Below are 25,539 nucleotides of genomic sequence, written 5' to 3'. Positions count from 1 at the left end.
CCACAATGGATGAATTGTTGAATTGCTGGGCTCTTATTGGCTCTGCTCCTTGACAAAAACAGATGTCTCTTCAAAACAAGATAAAACACACAGTCCGTCTCCGTGAGGAATGTAACAGATGGAACTGGACTTGTACCCTTGTAAATAATAGTGATGTCAAAAAAGTGATTAAGGCACTTCTCTGAATTATTCAACTCTTTTGCCATTTCGACTGTTCTCACTTTCTCATATGAATTCACTGCAGATGACCTCAATCTATTCCGAATGTGAATCAGTCGCAGATTGAAATCCTGAGCTGTGATTCATTTGCTTTTATACAATATGCCATCTTCTACTCTTACTCTGACGGAAACCTAAGAATGCAAAGAGGACAATAGCATACAGTCTAGCTACAGACTTATCTCCAGGAGTGGATAAAGTTGACTTTCAAATTATGCACTAAACAGAATAGTGCTCTAACTGAAAAGAGATAAAACTAAAGAGAGCACAAAAGAAAAAAAAAAAGAAGGAAGAACCAGAGAAAGAACAAAAACTAAAATGATCTGTCAACCTGCGTTCTTGCATACACTGTGTCATTATTCAATCCTAATGCTTCCTATTCAGGGTGCTTAAATGCAATATTTTCACTGCATCTTTAAGATGGAAATAGATAGCAACACTTACATGAAAACAGGATTTGCTTACAAAAAAAATTGTTCTCAGAAGTCTAACTTAAAATACATCTCGGATTTACTCTGCAATACACAGTGATAATGTCTGTGGATGGGTTTGTGATCCTAATCCAGATCCTGACAAAGGCAGAGGCAATGCTTTCAGCTAAAAGGGATGGAAGCTAATGGGGGATTTCTACTGTGTGATCACCTGTTGTCTTTCCTCCAGCTTGGAGAAATGGTATGATGTACTAGGGGATGTTAACACAGGAAGATTAGAAGAACTATTCGGCAGAGATGGTTGTTCTCATTAGTTTTAGCAACCTGGTTGTGCTCTAACATGATGACTTGCCTTTAAAGCTGTGAGCACCAAGCACTAGCACTTCTTAAAAACTTCAAGACATGTTTGAAATCTCTCTATAAAATGAAGACTAATAATACTTTCTATATGAGTGAGGCTTTGATTGTACAACTCTGATTGTGATGTTAATTAGTTCTAAAAGCTCTGAAGTGGGACTCAGTGAGTCCCGCTGGGATGTCAGGTGTGTTCTGGCAGCCATAACATATTATCAACCCAATTTGCTACCTGATTGTGAAAGATATTTATAAAAAACAGCTGCTTAGTTGTTTGCTGCTTTGAATTCTGAGATAAACTAGTCCCAATGCATGGAACTTCTGATGTTGCAGAGCGTACCCTGGGAGCATGCTAGCAATGGAAAAATGCTCCTATTGCTAAAACAGGGTCAATACGAGACAAGTGGCAGAACAAAGTGCATTGTTTGTTTTACCTTCTTCTAAGGCAAAACATTAATTAGCATTCTTCTTTCTCAAAAAAAAATACATGCTAACTGGCTAAGACAAATGGCAACACAAATTGATTTTAATTAGGACATGAATATTTTAAAGTGATTCTGCTGAATAGATCAACATTTCAAAGTAAAACCAGAAGTACTCAACAGCTGAGCAAAAATAAAATAGAGCTTTCTTAACAGGATAATTAGCCCAGCTCTGCATTTTGAAATCTGGCTAACTTTTCACATAAGATGGACAAATTCGCTGAAACATGCTCATTCTAATACATTAATTGGTATACTGCTTAGTGGAGTAGAGAGCATAGGGAAAAGAAAACATATGGTTATATTTAATCTACATTTAATGATTTTGCATACTTCCTGTCTATAATTTGTAACACATTGAAAAGCAGGTCATTAGAAAGTGTCAGTTCAATTTTTTACAAGGCCTGTGACTTATCCAGGGCAGCGGCCATTAAGAGTAATCTCTATTAAATCTATATGTAGAAAATACTCATAGCAGCAGGCAATAAATCAGGTTCTGCATAATACTGTCATGATTTCACAGGTGGCTTAGGATGTCACTGAGAAGCTGAGCCCAACATTTAAGACATGGGTGTCTAAGTTCAGCAGCTAACTAAGAGAGATCCAATTTTCAAAGGCACTGGGGAGCCAGAGGTAGATTTTAGTGTGAGCTGGGGTTGCTCCACACCTCTGAAAAATCAAGCCAATTTTATTTAGCTGCTTGAGTGCCAAATTTTCTGTACCCCCCTAGCAGTCCAGGCCTGATTGCAATGGAACTTTTCATAGGGCAAGGTCCTATTCATTGCAAATGAGGCTGGTGTGCATTACTTAGCTATTCATTCGGGTTGAAGTGGCCGCCTTTGAAAATGCAGGTCATTATATTACCGGACGTGTGTGCCCCGCATGCTTAAAAGGAACCCATGAAAGTGCCACTGCACATTTAGGACACACTAGATTAACAGAAGGAAAAATGAAAGCACTGAATAGCTGATATATTTACAGCACGCGTTACATTTTATATGCACTTAAATACAGAGCTGCAGAACTGTTTTATTTATGCATGTTGGAGTACAACGTATTTACAAAAAGATGACTAAGTATCTATTTGCATTTTGCCTGTGAAGTGAAATATTGTTCCTCCTGAACTAAACTGCTGAAACTAAAAAAAAAATACAAAGCAGAAAACTTGCAATCAGTCAATAAGCATTCCTACTGCAGATCATATGCACATAAAACTTAAAGAACTAGCTGGTATTTTGGGGGTCAGTACCTTGGTTGCAGAGTGGACCAAAAAACCCAGGCAAGCAATCACAATGTCCTGTCACATGGTGACATGGCCCGCTGCTGTGCACACACTGAGGGCAGGCTTGACTGCAGTGATGCCCATAAAAGCCAGGTGAACAAACTAGAGAAAAAGTAAAGATCATTAGTCAGTGGTGCTCAGACGACTTGTCATGGTAATCAGGATTACAGATGCTCTTGGTCTGTGCATTTGTCAATAGCAAAGGACCCCATGCTGTTTCTAAAAACAGTCATATACAACACATCTGGAATCACCTCCAGCACTTAAGATCATACAGCCATACTAAGTGCCTGATTTCTACAAAAACTAGACTGGGCAGCTACTTTGTACATGCAGTTGTAGCAGTGGCAGCTGTCCATGGCTCAGTGTCTAAAAGGGTAATTATGGTAACCACATGCAAGACTGCCAGATGTGCACTGGGTAATCCCACAAGGCTCCTGTGGACATTACCCAGGCAATTGCAGGATTAATGTAGACTGAAAATACCGCAGGGTTTGTCCACCATGAATAAAAGCCAGAAGTCAGAGAATAAGGGCTCAGCATCTCTTCTTAACACTGCCCTTGTTCCTAAGTGAATGTAGTTGGGAAACTCCACTGACCAGATTCATTGCCACAGGCAGGTGCAATGCATGGCTAAAGCTCAGTAAGAAAAGAGACAGTGGAAATGACTTCATGCGTTTCCCTCCATCCTCCTGTGACTCCCTATTATGTGAAGCTGACTCAAGAGTTGCCATGTCTAATTTACTCTTGTTTTTAGCTGGATGAGAATTTCTCTGCCAGCCCTGTAGACTCACAGTGAGAGCTGGGCTCTTACACTGCCCCAGACACTGCAGCTAGCACTCAGCTGATGGTTGTGTTGGTGATGCACTCACCATGAAACAATCCAGCTCACTTGCCCAGACAGTTCTGCAAGGCTAGCAGTGGTGACACACTTGTGCCAGTGAAGTAACTCAGGTAACACAGAGGAAGGAAAGCGGCTGAGTCAAAAGGTACCATGCTTGCCTCCATTCCTAGTGCTCAGTTTCCCGAGAACCCGCCTGGGGAGTCCAAACCCACGTGGCCTAGCAAAGCTTTACACTTCCAGAATCCGTGCCTCCAGAGCCTGGGGAACAGTCAAGTGGATGTGAGGTACATCCTCTGGCTACATCATCACAGAAAAGGATTTCGGCAGCCGTGGGGGCTATTGCAGAACAAGCTGCAGGGCATCTCTGCAGTTTCAGGCTTGGGGAAGCTTTCCTCCTGCCACGAATACTCAATGGATCTCCTCAGGGCAAAACCAGCTTATGGGAGCTGTATGCTGGGGACAAGATTTGCCCCTTGTGGCCTACACGTCTTCAGCTGATAAAACTAAGCTCTTTTTCAGCTCAGGAAGGCCAGAAACGATTAACTTCCCTACGTTTTAGCGCTTACAGGGCTTCAGATTTATAAAACAATTTCTTCTCTAGCTCCTGACTGCTTTGAGTGCCATGTTTCAGCCTTGCAAAGAAGTTTTACAGCTCAATAGATATGCTGAAGCACCTGGAAATTGGGGTTTATAATGGAAATGCTTATAGGCCATTAAGTATAGCAGTGCTAGAGGTCATCACTATAATGACTTTAAATAAAATGTGTCAGCTACAAATTATATTTTGGAGACGAGTGTGTGTAAGTGTCAAGTGAAACCTAGAAAATCAGAAGGGGGGGGTGTGCGTGCATGTGTGTGTGTGCACACTGTAGCACACCATGAGAGACCTCTCCAGTGCTGCCATACAGGTCACATAAGCTTCAGGCTGACATTAGAGTTCAGCTTATAGACTGAGGTCAGAATATTATACAAACATTTCTACCCAGTTCCAGGTGCTACTTGGGGGGTGCTGTCTCTAATTCACACTTAGACTCTAATTCACACTCAGCCTTTTAAGTGTGTGTGTGTGTGTGTATGTGTGTCTGGGTGAACTGGGACTCCAGCATGGCTTAGAGGGGTCCACATGATGCCACAAGAAGGAAAATTAATCAAGGTGAATCCATTTTGTGTATGGATACGCAGAAAGCTGCAGAAGGTCTTGAAATGAGCATGAAAAGGTCCTGAGGATTAAGGAGAGGAAGGAGAAGCAGTTTTCCAGGGAAAGTGAATGAGAAGGTTTTATTTCCTTAGTGCATTTTAATACGGGGATGGAGATCACCATTACTGCAACAATCCCAGGTGGGCATCAAGGCTCCTCTGCTTCCCCTTCTAGGAGCAAGACTTCTGCATGAGCCTGCTATCAGCCCTTGACCCTGTGAGCTGGCGCACAGCCACTCTTCACTGCGTAAGGGGTCGCAGATGACTCTTGCCTGTATCTACATGGTGGATGAACTCTGACCTCCGCTTTCACTGGCTGTTATGTTTTATGCCTGGACCTTGTTTGAAACTCAAGCAAAAGAAAACAGCATCACTCCCACTTTTGAATTGTGCATGCAACCTGTGCCCTGTCCCTGAATCCCAGCAGACACACCTCCTGCAGTTACCCTCACAGTGCTTTTACTTTCTTTTTGCCCCAAACCTTTCTGAGGTTGATTAACAGTGATGCTTCTCCTGCTTTGCAGCAATAAATGCCCCTCCCAGGGGTGGAGGCCTGACTGGACACTCCTCTGTGAGAATGGAGGTCCTGAGGATGATCACTGGCTCAGGACGGTGCTTGTGTCTGCTATCTGAACTGCTTGTTAAACCAGGACGTGTTGCTCTGTCTTCCTTCCTTATTCTCCAGAACCATTTACAGTGCAGCATTTGGTATTCTCACAATACACCTGTCCTCCAGGGACCGAATTAAAAAGCTGCAATAACTCTTCTATGTTGGGCAGTCCCCAAGAGGCGAATGGACCTGGAGTAGCAGGAAGGCTGCGGCAGGAGCACACTATGGAGATTGCTTTCTTTCAGGATTCCTTGGTTGACTGACAAAGGAGCGTTTCCTGAGCTACTCTCTCCCCTGAGACCACGAGCCTGCCGTTGGCTTGTGCAGCTCAGAGACCTGTGCCTCTGTTGTGCTGCATGAAGCCCCAAGTAAATACTTGCTTTTATCAGGACAGTAAGTCTTACTTCTCTGGCACATCGGTCCTCTGTATCCTGGAGCACAGTCACAGGTCCCATCCTCTGGTGAGCAGGATCCTCCGTTCTCACAGTTGCAAGAGATGGAGCAATTTGGCCCCCAGTGGCCCTGGGTGCACATGTTATCACAGCGGATGCCTGAAGAACATAAATACATGGAATAGGTTTCAACACAGCCTGTTCTATTCGGGCATCACACGGGTGTGTGAGTGCACTGCAGAGTTGGGGCACATTATGGAACAAACCAGACAGCCTGGCCAGGAAACATCTTCTCTGCTCATAACAACTGCTTCATGCATGGACAGCACAGTATGCACAAGGGCTGAATCCTGCGGGGTGTGTAGGGCCAAGGGGGTGCAGTGGTGTGTCTGCACCCCCTCAGATCACATGGCAGGAGCAGCAGCGTGGGACTTTTTAAAGTCCCAATGAAGGTAAGCATTACCTACTCCCTTGTCTATGTGCAGAGACAAGTCCCCTCCCCTTCCCCGATCCCTTGCCACCACTACCACTGTCTGAGTTGTCCTGGGGGCTCCTGGCCCACTCCAGCTGGGCTGCACAGGGGCTGGACTCGGTGGACTGGTGATGGTGGCAGCCTCGCAGGCAGGTCCCACCAGCCTGGGTGTTCCCTGACAGTGTGGATGCAGGCACAGGGAAGGGAAATCCACCTGCCCACTGCTGCCATCCTGGGCTGCGCCCAGCCCTGCATAGCCCGGCTGGAGCAGGACAGCAGCTCCCCTCACCCCTGGGTCAGCAGGGACAGCATGGGTACTGCAATTGGGGTGGGGTGCAGAATGGGGAGGGCCTGGAGAGGGAAAGGGAGAGGTTGTGCCGCTGAGCAGGGAGGGGAAGGGAGGTGGGAAATGCTGACTTTCTTCAGGATTTAAAGTTCCCAACCAGAGAGAAGAGAAGGCAGGAGGCTGGGAGCTGGGCTGCAGCCACCCCTGCAGTGCTGGCCACTGCTCCTGCATCCCACTCTATAACATCCTGGGTCCTCTTCCGCATTGCATCTCCCCTGCAGAACGCAGTACCACATAGGACTGACCCCTAAGCATTGTCACTGGGAACAAAGGGCAGCAAGTGTCTTTTAAAAAAAGATCAGAGAACACAGGGCTGGAACTGAGCAGCCAGTTCAATTCTGCTTCTCAGCCCCTCGCTGTGAAATGGGAGAAGGAAAATGCCTGAATCAGAGCTCTGTAGAAAAGTCTTTCCTTCTCCAAGTCTTAATGTCTGTGTTTTAGTTCTCCGGGGGGGACGCTGTCCACTTTCTGTCTCAACCCCGTCGTGTCACCTAGGTCTGGGTCATCACACGGTGACCTTCCAGCACAGTGTCTGCGCATTAATGCCTTCAGGCCCCAATACTGCAAGCAGCAACGCATGGGTGCAACTTCTCCATTTTGCAGGTTAACAAGAGGAGACCAAGAGCGGCAACTTCAGTCCCCGTGTTCCCAAAGCAATTGTTTGACATTTATTATGATGAAAATCAAAGCTTCGGAAGTGCAGAAAAGCTCTGCTGCCCAACTTCAAAGCATCGCTGTCTTGCGCTGTTTTAATTGGTGACTTTTAAATACCAGCCTGGTGTCTCTAGACACCTGTATCAACTGTGGGATTTGAGCCTACAAACTGTTACCCGCCAGAGAAGCTCTTCCTTCTGTGAGTAAGTTAGGACCCACAGCTGAGTTCAGCAGAGCTCCTCACATGATTAAGGGCTTCTCAGAGGAGTAAAGGTTTGTAGGACTGGGAACTACAGGAAACATAAAAAGCTGGCAGCAGCAGGAAGTGGCATTAGCTTTGGCACACTGTAGAAACTGATAACACAAAAAAAATACAGACGGTGCCTTGAAAATTTTCCTAACAACGTTACCTCACCAGGTGCCTTACAACTGCTTCACCCAGATTTGATGGCATACACGTGCCCTAGCCACGCTTTCAACATGAAGAGGTTCTTTATCATCCATGCACATGTTCCCGCTGCATAATGGGATAAATGCAGACAAGGATTCTGAAAGATCCAGCCTCAGCCAGAGGTTGGATTAATGCACTACGAAGGATAAATACAATCCCAAGTAATTTCCTACACCTCTGATAACTTCATCTGGATGCTACAGGTAATGTACTGTATTTGTGAAGCTGCAATCTGTACAGTTACCAAACTTTGAGGATTATTAAATCAGCTAAAAGTCATTATAAACACACTTACAGTGCAGTTTCAAGGCAGTTTTATAAATCTCTGAAGTTAATAGACTAAAAATACTGCAGAGCTGAAATTTCCTTTTTCTGAAGATTAATCACACAATTATGGTGACCCTTCCTAGGAAATCTTAACCAAGGCTGGCAAAAAGTAGTTTGAAATGGGATTTCTAGTAATACACAATCATAGCTTTATTTACAAAGAGCCACAGCTGTACAACTTAATAAAAAACAAATTAAAATACAATACAAATATAATAAAACTTACCCCCTTAATATTTAAGCACACAAAGCCAAACAAAAAGGACTCAAAAAACAAACAAAAAAAACCCCAAGGAAGAGTTGATGTAAGCAAAATTACCTGAGACACAAATAATAAAAAATCACTACTGAAATAGAAGAAGCCTTTGGCACATTTAGGTTACATATTCTATGAATGTGAGTGCTGGTATATAATGTAGGATAAGCATTAAGAAATACTAGAATAAAAAAGCAGGCCTATTATAGGTACATACATGGGCACATTTATACTTTTAAGTGCCCCATTCAGGCTCCAGAAATTAAACTTAGATATACATTTAGAAGAATGGGTGTCTTTTCCTCCCAATTGCTGTATTTAAAATGCAAATTTTTTATTGCAGATGGACTATTTAGAAATGGAGACAAGCAGCATTCTTTCTTGCTTCTTTTTCCAAAGTTTGGGAAATGATGACATTGGCTCCTCTCCTTTGAAAGGTAGCTGAATTAGAATGCATGGCTGTTCTCTGCAGTAGCAAAACCTCTCCCTAAGTAATGAATAATGAGGGATGTCTTCCCTTTTCTAACTAAAGCAATGAGTCATTGTGAGGCCAATTGTTCTAACAAAATGTAAAGGGGAAAAGAAAGAAAACCTTCTATGAGACACTTCCATCCCTTACAGCTCTTATTTTATTTATTAATATTCAGAAGATGACTGAAGGATCCATTTTTGCAGAACAGGCTTTATATTATTTCCAAATGAATCCTTAGGAAAGTTGTTCTTTTGGATGCCAGTGGCCATGCTGCTTTGCAAATAAAAACAAGCAGTTTAAGTTGCATCTGGGCATCTATATTTTCCTGAAGAAGCACCTTAATTTACAATTCCCCCATTTGACAGTATAGCAAGGGTGAGTGTATCACTCCCAGATACTTTACAATCAGAGCTAGTGGAGCATTAAGCTTCCTTGACGCAAAACTTTAATCTTTACTTAAAAACTTGCTGATGAACATTTTTGATAAGCAATTAGTGTTCAATATGTAATTCCCAGAAATATAGAAAATGCTGAAGTTTACATATTTCAGCATAATCTCAAGTTGCAACCAAAGGTTCATGATTTACGAACAAATCCCTCATTTTATATGCCTTATGTACAAATTAGGAAGACAACTACCAGAAGAGTACATCCTCAAAGCTGGAAGAAGCAGTTCCATGTGTGCATACCCCCTTGCCTCCATGCTGGGAAATGATCTTGTCTCATGAGGCTCTTGTTGCCAGAAGCTTCTCCAACAAGATTTTTTTGGGGGGAGGGGGTGGGATTATAAAAGGAATTCAGGGAACTTGCATAAAGCTAGTCATCTGTTGTACAAGGGCAAAACCACAGACAGAAACTGCAGACTAGGGAGAGAGCTGTAATCCCTGATGGCCCTTAATCCAAGCTACAAACCGAAGTCTTGGTGCCAATCCCTCTTCACTGTGAGGTGCTGTGGTATATAGGCAATGGGATCTGCACTGTTTCCATTGCTGGCCTTTGAGGTGTCCTCCTGCGTGTCTGGGGGTGTGGTGTGACAGTGGCTATTTCACCACATACATACTGCAAGAGGTGTTTATACCCCATAAGCAGATCCTGCAGAAACTGAACCCAGTGTGTGAAATGCTGTATAAACATTTATGAATTGTATTTGGGGTCAGTTTATCCTTAGTCTAAAAAGGCAAGGATGGGGGAACTCCCAAGAGGCAGCCCCTGCCCTACCCCAGGGCAGCTTTGGGTCGAGGAGTCTTCCCTCAAGTGTGCTGTCAGGGCACCTTCGTTCTGAGTGGGAAAACAACTGGCCATTTGGTCCTTGCTGGTGCTTGGCTCAACCTTGGATAAAAGCCCCTAAACAAATGAGATGGGAGAATAATTACTGAGCAGGCCAGTGGGATTGAAGAGCTCACTCTGCAACTGGTGTATTCAAGCCTAGATCTCCATTTAACCACAACATTAACTCTGTTCCAGAAAACCCTCTAGTGTCGACACTTTGTCTGACATGGGATCCCCCCCTTGGGAGCGTGGAAGTTACATTCATGAGAAAGAAAAGCAGCACACCGTGCAAGAGAAGCAGGTCAGATGGAGGGAGAGGGAAAGGGAGGTCTGGGTAGAGTTAATTGCCAATGGGAAGCAAATTTGTCTGATCCCCCAGAGGACTATGGTATGACATCAGTCCAAGGACCATGTCTCATTTTGGGGGCTGGGGTAGTTAGTGAAGAAGAAAGGGGAGTCCTTTTATGGCTGCAGTTTTTCAGCTGTTGTAAATCTGACTTCAGTGCAGCAACACTGATTTACAGCCACTGAAATTATGGCTGTTTGCCTTCAGTATTAGAAGCCAGGTCATAAAAATATTATATAAATGACCATGAGGAATATGGAGCAAGAAAGAGGGAGAAAAGAGGCAGATGGGGACCTCGTGTCTATGGCATCTGTGAAAGAGTTAGGCTGTATAATGCTTCGGTTGTTAGCCATAATGTCGTGTCCTCCTAGGAGGCAACAGGAGTTTGTCACCGGTTCATATCGCTTGTGGGTATATCCTGCTGAAGGATATCAGTAGACGAAATTCCTTGAGAGCTGGAGAGAAATGGAATTCCCTTTTTCTCTCCGGTCCGCTCCTGCAGTTTCACTCGTGCTCCGTGATTAGATCTCTGGCTCTTAATAAAGCCTGCTGTTGTTTTTCTGCCTTGTCTCCAGACAATTTGATACTATTACTCCAAACACAATAGGAGAGAAAAAATAGACAGAATAAATGAGAGCCAGTGGCCTATTTTCTGACCAATCTATCCCCTTGACATTAGTCTCTGTAACAGGGTCCATGAGCTGCACACAGTCTAATTATTTTTCAGGGATGTAGGAATTTGATAAATTATAGGATGTAGCTTTTCCCCTATGTACTTTAACTATGTATCTATCGATGTACAACTGTAATTATTTCTCTGAATGAGAGCTTCATCTTTTTTTTCAATAATCACAATCTAAAGACAGATGCAACATAAATTAGCAATGACAGGAGTGATTTCAATAGACATTTTGGATCCAACACAAACATTTTGCTCTCCTCCACCTGTCTCTCAATATGACATGAAGTCATAATAATCTCTTATCTCTGGCATTTGAATAGCTTTGGAAAGAACTGCTTTTTATGCATAAATAGGCATCAGATTTATGTGGGCAATACTGTGGAAGCCTGAAGTTTGGAGCTTCATGCATGACTTGGATTTGGGGTGCCTAATAACTTTTCCCTCCCACAGTAACAAAACAACAGTTTGCATGGGTGGCTGGTGCCTCCTGAAACTGGGGGGACACGATTTGTAGGTGGCAGCATTGACAGAAGTCGGCAGTGTTGGCGGCGTGGGGTTTGGGGGGTGGTGACCACCTGTAGAAGCTGGTGGCAGCAGCGCAGGGCTGGCAAGCAGTGAGCCACCCACAGAAGCTGCTGGCAGCATCCAATCACAGGGGGGAGGAGGGGGCATGTGCCCCCCCCAGGCCCCCTACAAGTCACCTATGACAGTTTGTCTACCTGGGGACACACCTTGAAACCACAAGACCACCACAACAGACACACAATGACTTCAACAACAGGTCATTTGAAAATGATTTCCCAATGACCAGAGGCTGAAAGACTATTTCAGACATGTACAGGCTTTATGGAATACCAGGCAGGATGTGGCAGGTACTGGCTTGTCTTGGAAATGGTCTGGAACCGCACTGCTGATGAGGGAGCTGCATGTAGTGGCAGGGTGCTCCTCAGCAAAAGGTAACTGCTTCTGTTTCTAGCAGGCAGAGGGAGGACGCTCACGCCACTACCCCTTAGCAAGCTGCCATCTGTCCCCCTTGTTCCACAGTGCGGGATCCTGGGGGAAGGGCTGGCAGGATTCATAACAGATGTCTATCCAACCTGTGCTTCAAAACTAACAAGGATGGAGATGGCTTACATCCATCTTAAACCCCACATGTGACCATATAAGCCCCATTACTTCCTGATCTGTCCCCTGAGGAAAACCACTATCCTCATCATAAGAACCTGTCGGTAGTTGAAGTCTGTTATCAAATTCCCCCTCAGTTTTCTCTTCTCCAGACTAAATAATCCCTGTTCTTCCAACCACATCTCAGGTGCTGTATTTTCTTGATTTCTTATATTTTTGTGGCTCTTGCCTACAGCTTTCTGGAAGTGTAGCTCTGAAACTGGATTCAGCACTGTAGGTGGGGCCTCACCAGTTCTCAAATATGTGTCCCAGAGCCTAGATGCTATGGAGCCCACTGAAGTTCAACAGAAGGCTTTAACAGGCTTTGGAAGAGGCCTTGAGTGCTGCAGTGCCAGGCAGACCACCCAAACACAGAACTAGGAGCCTAAGCAAAGTGCTCAAATTTGATCCGCAGCGTCAGGGCATGAAGGTCTGCAATGGCTGGGTTACAGTCTTTGCCAGCCTGTTGACTTTAGGGGGAAGGGGCAACACACAATGTCGCTCGTTAGCATACAATAACTCCTAAGAAGATGCAATTGGAATAATGGAAAAAGGGTTTATCAACATCTGGGAAGGCTATTTTTTCAGGAATGAAGTAACTGAACCATTTGTTTAAGATAATCATCTTCCTAATACTTTACCCTCCCTTCCCTCTTCCTTTTTTCCCTTTCCCTGTTCTCTTAGTGTTCTTTTATTCTTGTTTGAGATATTACACCTGTTTAAATCTATTTTTTACTAGGGATCAGATAACCACCCTTTGCTACGTATTAAATAAGTTGCTCCTTCAATTTGTATCGGGTAAAGGAAAATTCAATAAGAACACAAGAACTATGTCAGATTAGCTCTGGATCTGCTGTTCAGAAGGGATTACGACAGCACATGAGCAGGATTTCATAGGGAATCCTTGATGCTTTCCCTTCTTCACATTAATTCCTGTTTCTAGACTTGCCTCAGGTAGTCGACTCAGAACCAGTCAGAAATACCAGAGCAAAGTTCATGATGGTTCAGATTCTGGGAGGCGGTGAAATCAGGAAAGTCTTCTGTCTGTGGCTCACACAGAAAGCAGAAGGAGGCAAGCAACTGATGGCTGCTCAACCAATCTGCAAAGAAGCTATTTTTGTTTTTATGTAATGAATGTTTTTTTCCTGCGGTAATGGCAGTCACATTCACTGTAGCCTTCAAAGTGCTCTTCTAGCCATGAAACCACTTTAAGGAACACATTCTGGAGCCCTTACTTATGCTGGTGAATATTTACTCACCTGGGAAGTCCTGGGGATTTCAATGAGGCTACTCCGGTGAGTAGCAGCTAATCAGCCTGAGTGAAAGCTCCATAATCTGACCCTGAATAATGAAGTACAAGCCTTGCTCGGGCAGCCAGTAAAAGACTCTAAATTGTCTTTTCTCTCATCGATGCATGGGGAATTTATGCACCCATTAATGTAAGTGTTATTCTGAATGTAATACATTTACAGCCTAATGCACCTCCATGGAGTACTAATCCGGGCCCCATTTTTAATTATCTATAGAACAATTCTGATATGAAGCATGTAAGGCAGGGAATTTTTGCAATGAGAACTTCAAAGGTTTCTTCGCTCAGACAGTAGCTTTAACCCCCAGGCAACTGGACAGTCCAAAATGCTGTCTGCTGTCAGGATTGCTGTTTTCCAGGTGGGAGCCACTTTTTTGGTATCACATGTCAGGAAGGAAGGAGGCTGTGGTCACCAGGAGGAGGGACTGGTTGTGAGTGAGGTGTTGCTGGGAGGAGTCAAGTGCAACCTAATTCTCTTTAATCCATTCAGGCACCTTCCTTCCTACCTTGTTGCACACTCTTGATGTGGTTTCAGGTCAGGAGGTGCCAAGGGCTGGGAAAGAACAAGTTGTCCACCAGCTGGCAAAGGGGGCACTTTTTTATAGGTGGAGAGTTTGACTGCTATCCAGTCTTTTTAATAGATGAAACACTCGCAAATCACTCCAAGGTAGCTAGCAAGGGCCAGACCCACAAGGGGCTTAGGCAAGGTGACACTTGAGTGTTTTCACACCTAACTCTCGGGTGCCTGTTTTTGGGAGCAGAATTCCCAAATCTGAGTCAGGCGCCTCTTTCTCCTGTGCAGTGAATAAGGAGAGTTAGGCACCTTGGAACGGGGTCCGCAACAGCCAGCAGGCTCAGTAGGAGGACGCATATGGCAGCCTAGAGGAGCACAACAGGCAGGGCTGTGTGTGTAATCCTACAGATCTCCTGGACTCAGGCACCAACCTGCCACCCTGAGCCAGGTGCCTGCCTGAGGCTGGGAGCTGCAGAATGAGGCCCCCTCTTGCACTCAGTCATTCCCGCCTGGATACCTCGCTCACTTCTCAAACACAGTCGGAGAACTGTGGTGGAGCCATCTCTCGGCCTTCACACAGTAAATTCAGAGCACTCAGCCAGGGCCGCAGACTCACACTTCCTTCGGGTTTGGTCTCTTGCAAGCTCCCTGAATCCTGCACCCTTTTCACAAAGTGGCTCCACTCCGCCAGGAGGGGCGGAGAACGCCCTCACCACATCCTAGCCTCTATTCTGGTCACTAGAGTGCTTTCCTGGGAGGCAGAAGCTGTGGGACTGAAACCACTCAGGCTGAGGACAGCCTCGAATCCAAATCTCCTATGTCCTGGGCAGTACCCTAACCATTAGGCTACTGCATAGGGCAGATCCAGGATGTGGCAGAGATGCATTTGCAACCTGCTTTGATTTCTGTTTCACCCAAAACTGTAAAACCAACTGGGAGTGGCAGCAGCATTTCTGTTCAGGCAGTGGTGAGGGAGTCTTTAGGCTCATGTAATCTACCTGATTCCTGCTAAACTCTTTATTACACAGGGGTCAACAGCTCTCTCTCCTTTTTAATGGTCTTGATGATCCTTTAATCAAATTCTCCTTTCTTCTGCAATTTTGCTGTCTGTTAGCTACTCTTAGTTAATACCTCTATTCTAATTCACAGCCCAGCAGACTGTTTTTCGTTCTAGATAAAAACCTTACCTCAAGTGTGGTAATATTAATACAGATGAATATTAACTCAGTTGTGGAAATGGTTGATATTGAATTGTTGGATGCATTGCCAAGATGCTCCAAAAGGCTAGGTTTCATTTTACAAATCTGAGTAAGAAATGTACATTTAACTATAATGACTACAGGACTACCAAAACAGTATCTTGGACTATTTTTGCCTAGTTGGTTGTGTTTTTTAAACTTGACATATAAGATAGCAAATTAGTACACACTACAATAAAGTTATATTTGTTTTTTCTTTGCTCTTAAGCTAAAGGATATAGCACTGGGTCCTTCCTTAGCATATGAGTAAATCTTCTAGTTTCTCGTTAACTGGAGAAAAATATGTATTGTTATATGGGATGATGCACCCCCTACCCCTCTTTACAAAATCCTACATCCGCACAGGGGCTTACGTGCAAGACAAGCCTGAGATATTTAGCTCAGCCAAGATGGCAGCACGTCTGGGCCTGGCCTGTGCAGTGAGATGGGGTATTTGTGGATGGCTCACTTATACTTAGGCTCCTACATTCCATCTAACTTGTCTGAGCGCTTTTTCTTTTTTGGATCTGGCTCTAAGAGCTTAGGCTACAATTAGGATTGGGTCAGGTACCTGTGCTGACTAATTTTATCTCGTGGGGTGGGTTGGAGGATAGATATTTACATTTTTAATTTGAAAGTATTTTCACTAAGAGTGTTCATGAAACATGTTAAAATGCGGGTAGTCTGTAAGCAGTGTTTGCTCCTTTCTTTCATGCCCAGCACACTGTGGTTTAATATTCAATTGACTCCATTCACAATTCATTTTCAGTGACACTCACCCAATCCTACCTGCCATGCTGTATTTAACATACTTCCATGTAGCTGTACATACCTAGCATGAAGTTACACTTTTTGGTCTCAAGGCTCTGCCAGATTAAATCAGCCCAGGTATAAAGAAACCAATGGAGTGACATCTTTTTATAGCAGCTAAGAATCTGGCCCCTAATACATGAAAATCAAAGGAAATCACAAGTTTACTAAATTGCACTCACACTTTTCCTACTTATATCCCTGTTCCTGCTATCCTGAATAACTTTAAGAACATGAATAGTCCCATTGAAGTCAATGCATGTGCTCAAGGGTCTGCTGCTATACCCATTGCAGTGTGTGGCAAAATTCCCACTGACTTTGAGAGGAGCTGGAACACGCCTTCTATTTGGTTCAAATTTGGCTTAAGACAAACACATCTAAACTTGCGTCAGATGAGACTCTGGAGCCCCCTCGATATCTGTCAAGGAATGCCACTGGCATAATTAATAGCAGGACATCAATGAAGTCTTTGATATAACTCCATAATTCATATTTTTGAAAATTAGCCTTATATCAGCAGGAGCCATATTTAAAGGTTCCCGTCAAAGAGAGAATTTTTAAGCACAGAAAGACATTAAAATCTTATCAACTCACTTGAAATTAAATCAATGAAAAATTAAAGCTAATTTCCAATAGGCTTATGTTACATTTATAGACTAAAGGGCACTTGTGGCACCCAAAGAGCAAGCACACCTTTTCATATGAAGTAGGTTTTTACATTTGAAAGCCACAGGCCAGAGGAGAGAGAGAAAGAGAATAAAACGGAACGTTTTCAAATGACTGCTGAAATTTCTGGTTTTCCTGCTTGGTTAGAGCTAATGTAACGATACAGAATAATCACAGAAATAAATTATTAATTTAAAAATCTGGGATAAGACTGCCAAAAATGATAAGTGCAAAATATGGCTTGGATAATGGGACTAGACATCTAGAAAATGTATGCTTAATAGGAACTTGGTATTGCTCCATTCTAATATTTTAGGCTTAGTATCACAAACTAAGAGAGTGTGAAACAGACTGATTTAAAAGAAAAAAAGAGAGTATGCATAGCACAGTGCAAAGCATGTTGAAGTTCTGCATCGACTGACTTAAAACCTCTAGTTACTTAAAACACGTCACAGATTTCCCCCTGGTTTTAAAGCTGGAGGGCAGGCGGTTGCCCTCAATTATGCTAGGGTCTACCTGGAGCACCCTAGTTGTGCCGGTGGAATTACCTCGGTTCCACAATGTAACCGAGGCCAGAATCAGGCCCTGAAATTATGTGATGCCTCAAGAGTCCAACAACTGGAGAGAGCAATCAATTAATACAAAAAAAAAGAGAAAATGCAATATAACCTGAATGCATTTAAAATGGCTTTTTTTGTTGTAGATGGGAGAGTTATTCTTCCTTCCTTTTTTCCTTCAAAGCCCCTCATCTTCTCACAAAGACCTCAAATAGAGTGAAGCTAAAAATACCTTAGAGTTCCCCGTCAAAGTGGACACTGTTTCTTTAAAATTCAAAGAGGCTGTCCCTTGAGGAAAAGCCTTATCACTTTTGCTGAATTAATGTGTCCACGGGAGAGAAGAAACATGTTTTTGTGTTTGAGTGACAGTGCAGATGTCACTCGCAGCCTGCAAATTCCTTCCACTGCGAAGTCTCATTCCTCAGAGCTAACCTTATCTGTGACCAGCCTGCGTTTCCTGACCCCATTAACTCACTTACACAACCAAACGTGGAAATCCCTACAACCTGAAACTGCCACAAAGACTGCATGATATTTCTGGACATGCTAAGACACAATTAGGTTTTATGTTGCTAGCAACTTATGAAAGTGATTGAGATAATGGATGACTAGCAATATGCATTTTGCCTTCATATTCGTTCTGCGGGAGAGACAGCTTTGTCTTGTGAAACATGAACAAAAGTTTGATGTGTTCAGAGGCACCAGTGCAATAAAAAGGGACCTTTTCTTTAACAGCCCCATCATTTTCCCAACTGGATTTTCCACCTCGATTAATTAAAGGTGAACAATTATGGACCCTTTCGTAATTAGCCAAGGGATGCACTCTGATGGATAGTTTCCATCTTATGTTTGCAGCACAACCCCGTTTTTCTGCACATTTTGGAACATTAAATTTATTTGGATAACTGAGGCTTCAGATGATCAGAGAAGCTACTGCCTAAATCAGTCACATTGGGAGAGTGTAGGTGCTATTGTGATTGGCTTTTCTATGAAAACCAGAGCTAGACAGAGAAAATGAAAGACGTAACTAAGATTCAGATAAGAGAACATTTCAGATTAAAGCAATTCAGATAAACAGGGTTTGACTGACCTTAACGTTTAAAGGAACCCACTGGAGACAGCTTCCTATTTAATCCCACTGCAATATCTAAGAGGTTAACAAAATGTATGCTACCATGATTAACTCCAAGAGTCTTCAGTCAGAGCAAAGAGGAAATGGGCACAATGGAGCATGAGTACGCGTGCGCTCATGTGTGGGGCCACACAGATTACTGGCTTTCTTTAATTCTGTTTGCAAGTATGATGTCTGATCGGGAAAGGTCTTGGAGACACGGTACAGGCACCGTCCTATCAATGTGCCTTTTTCCCAGCCTGGAGGCACTACCTTTAGTAGACAGTGTATAGGTCAGAGTCCATGACTGATTCAGTGGTTGACCTCCCTATTGTGTCTGTCAATGGGTTGCTGGTCACCGAGGTCATTTCTGAAGATGAACTGGGTTGCAAACAACAGGCTCACTGGATCAAATTGGGGCTATCCAGACAGAAGAAGCTTCCCCTGGCAATGGGCCATCACAACAACCAAGTTCTTTGTTTCTAATTTCTGAGGATGTCTAAAAGCACATCAAGACCCTGCCATGAATTCTTGCCTGCAGAGGAGGTTTCTATAGGGAGATCTGGGAACCTTTCTTGCTTCTCTTTGATCTGTTTGTTTGCAAAGTACTGTGTAATAAATAAGCTAATATTCCTCCACACAGTTATTCTCCACTGTTTACTTTCAACGCTCTCTGAGAACACAGTGTATGTGATGTTTCTAATTAACTTACTGCAATTAGTGTCCAAGTGCTCCCTATTCATGGGTTTTCATTTTAACCCGAATGTGCAAACAAGGGCGGATGGCTGGCAAATGACAAGCTTGTTGGCAGGTCCAAGGCATCTGCACACACACTTAGCTGCAGGTGCAGATTTACAAAGCGGGTACAAAACCAATGGGTACTGACTAGAGGTGCGCTGACATATCAGTTGCATATCGGATCAGCACCGATAATAGGAAATTTAATATCATCAGCAATCAGCATTTTTCGCCATTGTAGCCGATAATGTCACTAATAAATGCCACATGCATATGCACAGCCACCATACACACGGCCTGGAATGTAGCCCAGCAGCTTGGAGAGTAGCATCTGGCTGGTAAGTTTTTGGTGGGGAGGGGGGCAGATTGAGGCCCCCACGGTGAGAGGGAGTAGGGCAAGGGCAGGGGGAGGGGCAGGTGCTGTCCAGCCAGGATGGTAAATGTGACCCCACCAGGCCAGAAGCAAGATGGAGTTGTGGGCAGCTTGTCCAGAGATGTATGGAAAGGTGGGGAGCGGGGGCAGCACCCTGCTGTTGCACACACCCCTGGGGGAGGAATGGGGGATTTGTGTTTGGGGCGAGGGCAGGCTGCCCACTGTGGGCTTGGGGCCAGGGGCTGTGCCAGCCTCTTCCTGGCAGGGGCTGGGGCTGGGCCAGGGCTGTACTCAGGGTAAGCCCCAAGCCCACAGTGGGCAGCCTGCCTTTGGCCCACAAACAAATCTGCAGGGAGGGGGCACATGCCTCCCCTGGGGGTGCACGCAGCTGCAGGGAGCCATCCACTGTTCCCACCTGCCTGAGCACCCCTACTCCTGGTAGGGTCACAGTCACCACCCTGGCTGGGCAGTGTCTGCCCCTGCCCTTGTCCTACTCCCTCCCTCACTGTGGGGGCCTTGATCCCCCCTCCTGCCTATTCCCCACAGCAGGCTTACTGGCTGGATGCTGCTCCAAACTGGAAGCCTGCATTCCGGTAAATTGACTATCAGATTGGTATCAGCCAATATGGCTTGTTAATAATCAGCCATCAGTATTTGCCAAGAAAATCTTTATTGGTGCACCCCTGGTACTGATGTATGCAACATATAGGAGAATAACAGGGGCTCTTAATGAGCCTTAAAAACTCCATGCAGTTCCTGCTGGGCACTGAGTACACTGGTCCCCTGGCAGGTGCCTTTGTTTGGCTTCAACACACTAACCATATGTTTGAAGTGAAGCATATGCTGAAATGCAATGTTGGAGCAAGAACACATGTTGGAGAGTTGATTTTGGCCCTGCTGAATTGGTTGTTCTTGCCATGTGCCATCTCAATGGCCTTTGCCAACTTTTTTGGTCTTTCAAGCATAGGTGCCCAACTTCTGATGGATCCACAAAGCTTCCATGTATGTGCCTCTAGCCAAGGTGGCCTTTGGGATTAGTTGTCAGTAACAATAATCACCTCAACCCTCTGTTTCTTTGAGTCAAAGTCCTGCCTTGGTTGCGTGTGTGCAATTCCCACAGACGACAACAGAAACTGTGCTCATATCTCTGGGGGTCTAGTCCAAAGTGAGCATTTTGGCATGTTGGCAACGGAGCTAATTTTTTTTATGCACAAAGGTGGTCTGTGCAGCTCAGTGGTATTGCAGCTGTCACTGCTTGTCACTCCTTCCAGCACCATCCTGTGCTGTCACACCCACCTACTGCATTGCATCTTCACCTAGACCAGCAATTGGCAATATGCAGTCTGCAGAGCCACCGGATGAAGCCTGTGGAGCTGGAGGAGCTTCAGCAGTGAGTTGGCAGCAAGGAGCTTTGTACATATCAGTGATGGGGACAGGCACCAAGGAGCTGTGCCCGCCTCACAGCCTGGAAGCAAGAAACCACGGCAAGCAAAAGCTGGGGTGACAGCCAGGTTGGAACAACTGGAGCTGGATTACTCTTAAAGGTCGCCAGCCACATCTAAACTGAAAACACTGAAGGGTAGGGACTGCCCCCACCTTATATAATGCCCTCAATCATTGAATCTTGATGGGTGCTATCATAATATAATACAGGCTAGGTGACCACTATTATCTGATGTTATAAGCAAACTGTATGGGCCTTTTCAATTTGAGTTTTCTCTCCCTATTTTTTTTTCTGTGTGCTCTTATCAGTCTCTGCAAGTTTACAGCAGTAATAACTTGAAAACTTACTTGAAGGAAAAAGGGTTATACCTTCTTCTTGATCTTTGCACAGAACACTGACTTCAACGGGGAGTCCACTTGTGGACTGAACATACAGAATATACTCTTTCAGAGGACGTTTTGGAGCTATTAGGATCAAAATGTCATGTGAACTCCTCTGCTCACTGTGAATGGGTAGTATATTCTTCAGATGTTCCGTGTTGCTGAACTTTTCTGATCTCTTTCAGGGCAGCCCTAATTAAGTGCCAAATTCTGAAAGCACAAATTTGATCCTGAATTATTTATCATGTCTTGTTTATAAAACGCACTGAAATGCACATCGTGGCATAGCTCATGACAACTTCAAACAATATGATAAAAATTAATCTTTTCTGATGCCATACTCATCAACGTGAAAATATAATTATCTAGCTGAAGAGTTTCTTAAATTACATACTTTCAAACTGATACAAGTAGAATTTATCCTAGTGTTTGGTGTTAAGCCATACGGAAAGATACTGGCAGCAGAATTAGCAAAATACATGTTGGCTCTGGCTGTCGATCAATATTTCCAGCATGCCCAACACCAGTGTCTAGATATCAGTTTCAACCTGGTCTGAAATTTTAACCTAATATTTTCTTCTTTAATCTGAGTGTTGCCCTAACACCCTTGAAATCTATGAGAGTTGCACACATGGCAAGCTTGCAGGATTCATGGCCTTACTGTGTAATGCCAGGTTACAGCCAAGTAACGAGTGCATTGACTGCTAGTAAAAGAAAAAATAAGTCAAGGGAGTACTACAGATATTACCCTTACCTTTCACAGGGGTGCCTTGCATCTGCATTAATGGTACTTTGGGACATGGGTGAAATGCATGCGATTGTAAGGATGGGTATGGAGCACCTGCTGCAAGTGCCTCTGTCATTAATCCCAAACTACAGAGCTTACAACAAATGGGGATGAGAAACATGTTTCTGTGGAATGCTACACATGGAACGGTGTACAGCAGATATGTTCAATAAAATGATAAATTCTCTTTCCAGCTACCTCTAAAATTATACCCGTTTCTGTGCTTTGATGTACTTCCTTAAAATATTTGTTGCCTTTAAGAACCTTTAGCCAAAACCCCTATAGGAATGACACACCTGACAGCCAGCAGTAATGCACATTGTGGTTTATCAGCTTGATATATGGATTCACTCATAGTGCAAAGGCTCAGTGGAAGCTGAAGGCCTCCACTTGCAGATATTTAGGAGGCTGACTGAGGAATGAAACCCTCAGACTGTGTAATTGAGGTTTCATTGGCTTTTTCTCTGGAGACTAAGCCACGGGGATGATGGTTTTACTCAATGGGAGCATAAGAGAGGCACTGGTTTAAGTCACTAATGAAGTACTAGAGTTTTGGGCTCCCGAGTGTGCTGGTTACTTCCAGGTCCCCCCTTTCTCTAAGCCTTCCTTGTATTTCAACTTCTTAGGAGGGCAGCTGATTTCCCACTGGCACTGGAGTCTCACTGGCACAGGTTGGGACCTCAGTCCCATCAGATCACCAAGATGACCAGCAACCTCTAGGGCAGAGGTGGGTAATTATTTCAGGTGGAGGGCTACTTGAGTTTTGGCAAGCCATCGGGGGCTGCATGACAGGCAGCCAGGGACAGATAAATATTAATTTTCTAAATTTTTTAGGGGCCCTGCAGGCCAGATAGAATGGATCTAGCAGGCTGCATCCAGCTTGCAGACCGCATTTTGCCCATCCCTGCTCTAGGGCCTCGCAGCTGTCCCTCCTCTGCTTCCAGGCAATCAGGAGACTTGAATGCAGACAGAAAACAGTCCATAGCAATTTCACCTGCTTATGATGGGACAACCTTAATTTCTGGATCCGTGCATTTGCTCTGTGCTTCCTTAGGTATGCAGGTCCCAAGAGCCCAAGATGACAAATATCTCCCCGTGGAGAAAGCAATTTCATAACAACTCTGCCTCCTTCCCAAGAAATCTCCCCTGAGAAGGGAAACATCTAGATCAATAACACAACTTTAAACCACACACAGTTCATACAGTAGCTTAGTAATTTTACCTGTCCAGCCAGCAAGACAGCAGCAATAACCAGTGACAGGATCGCACCCATCTGCATGGCTACAGTCACAGCGCTCGCTGCAATTAAGACCATATGTTCCATCCTTCCAAAAACATAAATAAAAGAAAGTCTCTTAGTAATCAGATTTTGGTCCTAAAATGTGCACAGTCATCTATCATGTCCATTTTAATGCAATGTCACACTTTTTAAAGTAGCATGCTACCATCAGAGTAGAAAAACTCAATAGCTAGCATTTCTACACAGAACTAAACTGAGAACAAAAAACCCCAGAGGCTTAAGACAATGTAGATTACATGATACTCTGGTACACTGGGAGCAAAGCAGAACTCATCTCCTTGACTGATAAGCACTTCAGTCTTGTATTTACAGAAAACTTCCCTTGTTACCTTCTCGACTCCATGAACTGATGTAATATCAATCTACTGTACTGAGTTTTCAAAAATATCTTATTTGTGAAAGGCAAAATGAAGGAAAAAAGATCTTTCCTTGTAGTAGGTAACTGAGTAACAGCAGCTATGGAGTGGTAGGAGCATGCTCCTTGTTCTGTTCCCTGGAGGTCGCTCCAGATTTTACTTGTGGCTTCAGCTGGTAAGCAGCAGACCCTGCTCTTACCGTATTTCTCACATATGATGCTCACTGCAGTGTCCAACAGCTGTTTCTGAAGGAAAAATTGTATGCAAGAAAATACATCATCTGGGCTTGCTAGTGAAAACCAATGCAGGTATATTACAAGAACACTTACAGGGCATGGCTGGTCACAGTACTCCCCCTGCCATCCAGGTGAACAAAGACAAAAGCCATCCACTGGGTTGCAAGCTGCTCCATTGGCACAGGAACACGTCTGGTTACAGTTAAGACCCCAAGTTCCACTTGAACACGGAATGGAGCAGTCGACCCCCTGCCATCCTGAAGGGACATGGAAAAGCATCACTGTCTGCAACATTTTCTCAACTGGCACTTCTGGGAAAAAGAGTGTGGAGCAAGAGGAGCCCGTTGCACCAATCCTGTGAAACTATTGCAAAGTGCTCGGTTTTAACATGTTTTGTAGGCAAGCCTAAGGACCCATTTTTGTAGGGTGACATGAAGGGGGAAGATACCAGGGGGGAGGGCACATCAGTAACAGTTCTCCAAGTCTGGGATGAGTTCTGTGCAGCCCCTAGTATAATGTTACAGATGTCTGGGTTAAAGTGGGCTTTCTGGGTATGACTGAAGGGTCTATGCTAGGAGCTGTAGGTGTGTGTGCTGGGTGGGGAGAGACACAGGAGACGGCTCTAACTGGTCTAACACCTTTCTGGACCCAGGAGAACTGAGGCACCGGAGTGGGGTGAGAACATACACTAGTGAGGATCTCTGGCCTCTGGAATAGCTGCTACACAGCATCAACTCATGTGCCACTGTGCGACTGCTTGATACTTTACAACAGCTTACTTTTGTGGAGATGCTTTTTAATATACAGAAGCTGTTACACCGAAGTTAAAAAAAAAAAAGACTGAAACCTAGCCATTAAGGCTCAGATCTTAACTACCAGGCGCACCCTGACATTCATTACACTGCAGCTGCATGTAATGGAGTTTAGCAGTAACTCATAGTTTATGCACTGTCGTTAAATGGAGTTATACAGTGATTAATTAATTCATGTTTGAAATGCCAGATTTTATTGTTATTTGCTACTGTGCTGTTTTAGGGCTCAAGCAGGAAACACAGCCCCAGCTGCCTGCCAGGACAATAAGGAGATGCTAGCCCCCCACCCCAGCAGAGAGGTTCTAGGGGTTCTTACCTTGCTGAGCCACAGAGATCCCCATGCAGGCTCCCAGAGCCCAGGTGTGTGTGCATGCAGAGGAGGTGCAGCAGCATGTGAAGGGATGGGCGTACAGGAGGGGCCAAGCACTTCACACCCCGTCCCATGCTCAGGGAAGCACCCGGCTTGCAATAGTAGCAGCCTCAGCATGCAGAGAACCGCATGTGCAAACCTGCCACACTCTGCACAGAGCAGCAATCCTCAACCAGGGTGCCGCAAGATCCTTTTAAGGGTGCCCCACAATATAAGCACTGCTGAGTGGGCAAACACCTACACATGATTCACAATAGAAACCCAAAGATTTCAAACACGAATCCATAC

The 25,539-nt window shown here is 44.4% G+C and overlaps 1 protein-coding gene across 8 annotated transcripts in view; it reads right to left on the bottom strand.

Moving 5' to 3' along the window:
* The window catches only part of MEGF11 (multiple EGF like domains 11), a 416,852-nt gene that overhangs the window by 56,104 nt on the left and 335,209 nt on the right, over positions 1–25,539 (bottom strand). For all 8 annotated transcript variants that reach the window (XM_090028981.1, XM_090028982.1, XM_090028984.1 and 5 more), the window contains 4 exons: positions 24,163–24,326; positions 23,400–23,502; positions 5,824–5,970; positions 2,736–2,870 (listed from right to left, as the gene is read on the bottom strand). In XM_090028981.1, coding sequence (XP_089885107.1) covers positions 2,736–2,870; positions 5,824–5,970; positions 23,400–23,502; positions 24,163–24,326 — 549 coding nt within the window. The remainder of the gene's footprint in view (positions 1–2,735; positions 2,871–5,823; positions 5,971–23,399; positions 23,503–24,162; positions 24,327–25,539) is intronic.

The sequence above is a fragment of the Crocodylus siamensis genome, chromosome 15, assembly GCF_052110815.1.
Source record: "Crocodylus siamensis isolate JL-2025a chromosome 15, ASM5211081v1, whole genome shotgun sequence".
In the NCBI taxonomy this organism is placed as follows: Eukaryota; Metazoa; Chordata; order Crocodylia; family Crocodylidae; genus Crocodylus; species Crocodylus siamensis.
The sequence above is the reverse complement of the archived record's forward strand: the minus strand, read 5'-3'. Positions and strand labels throughout refer to the sequence as shown.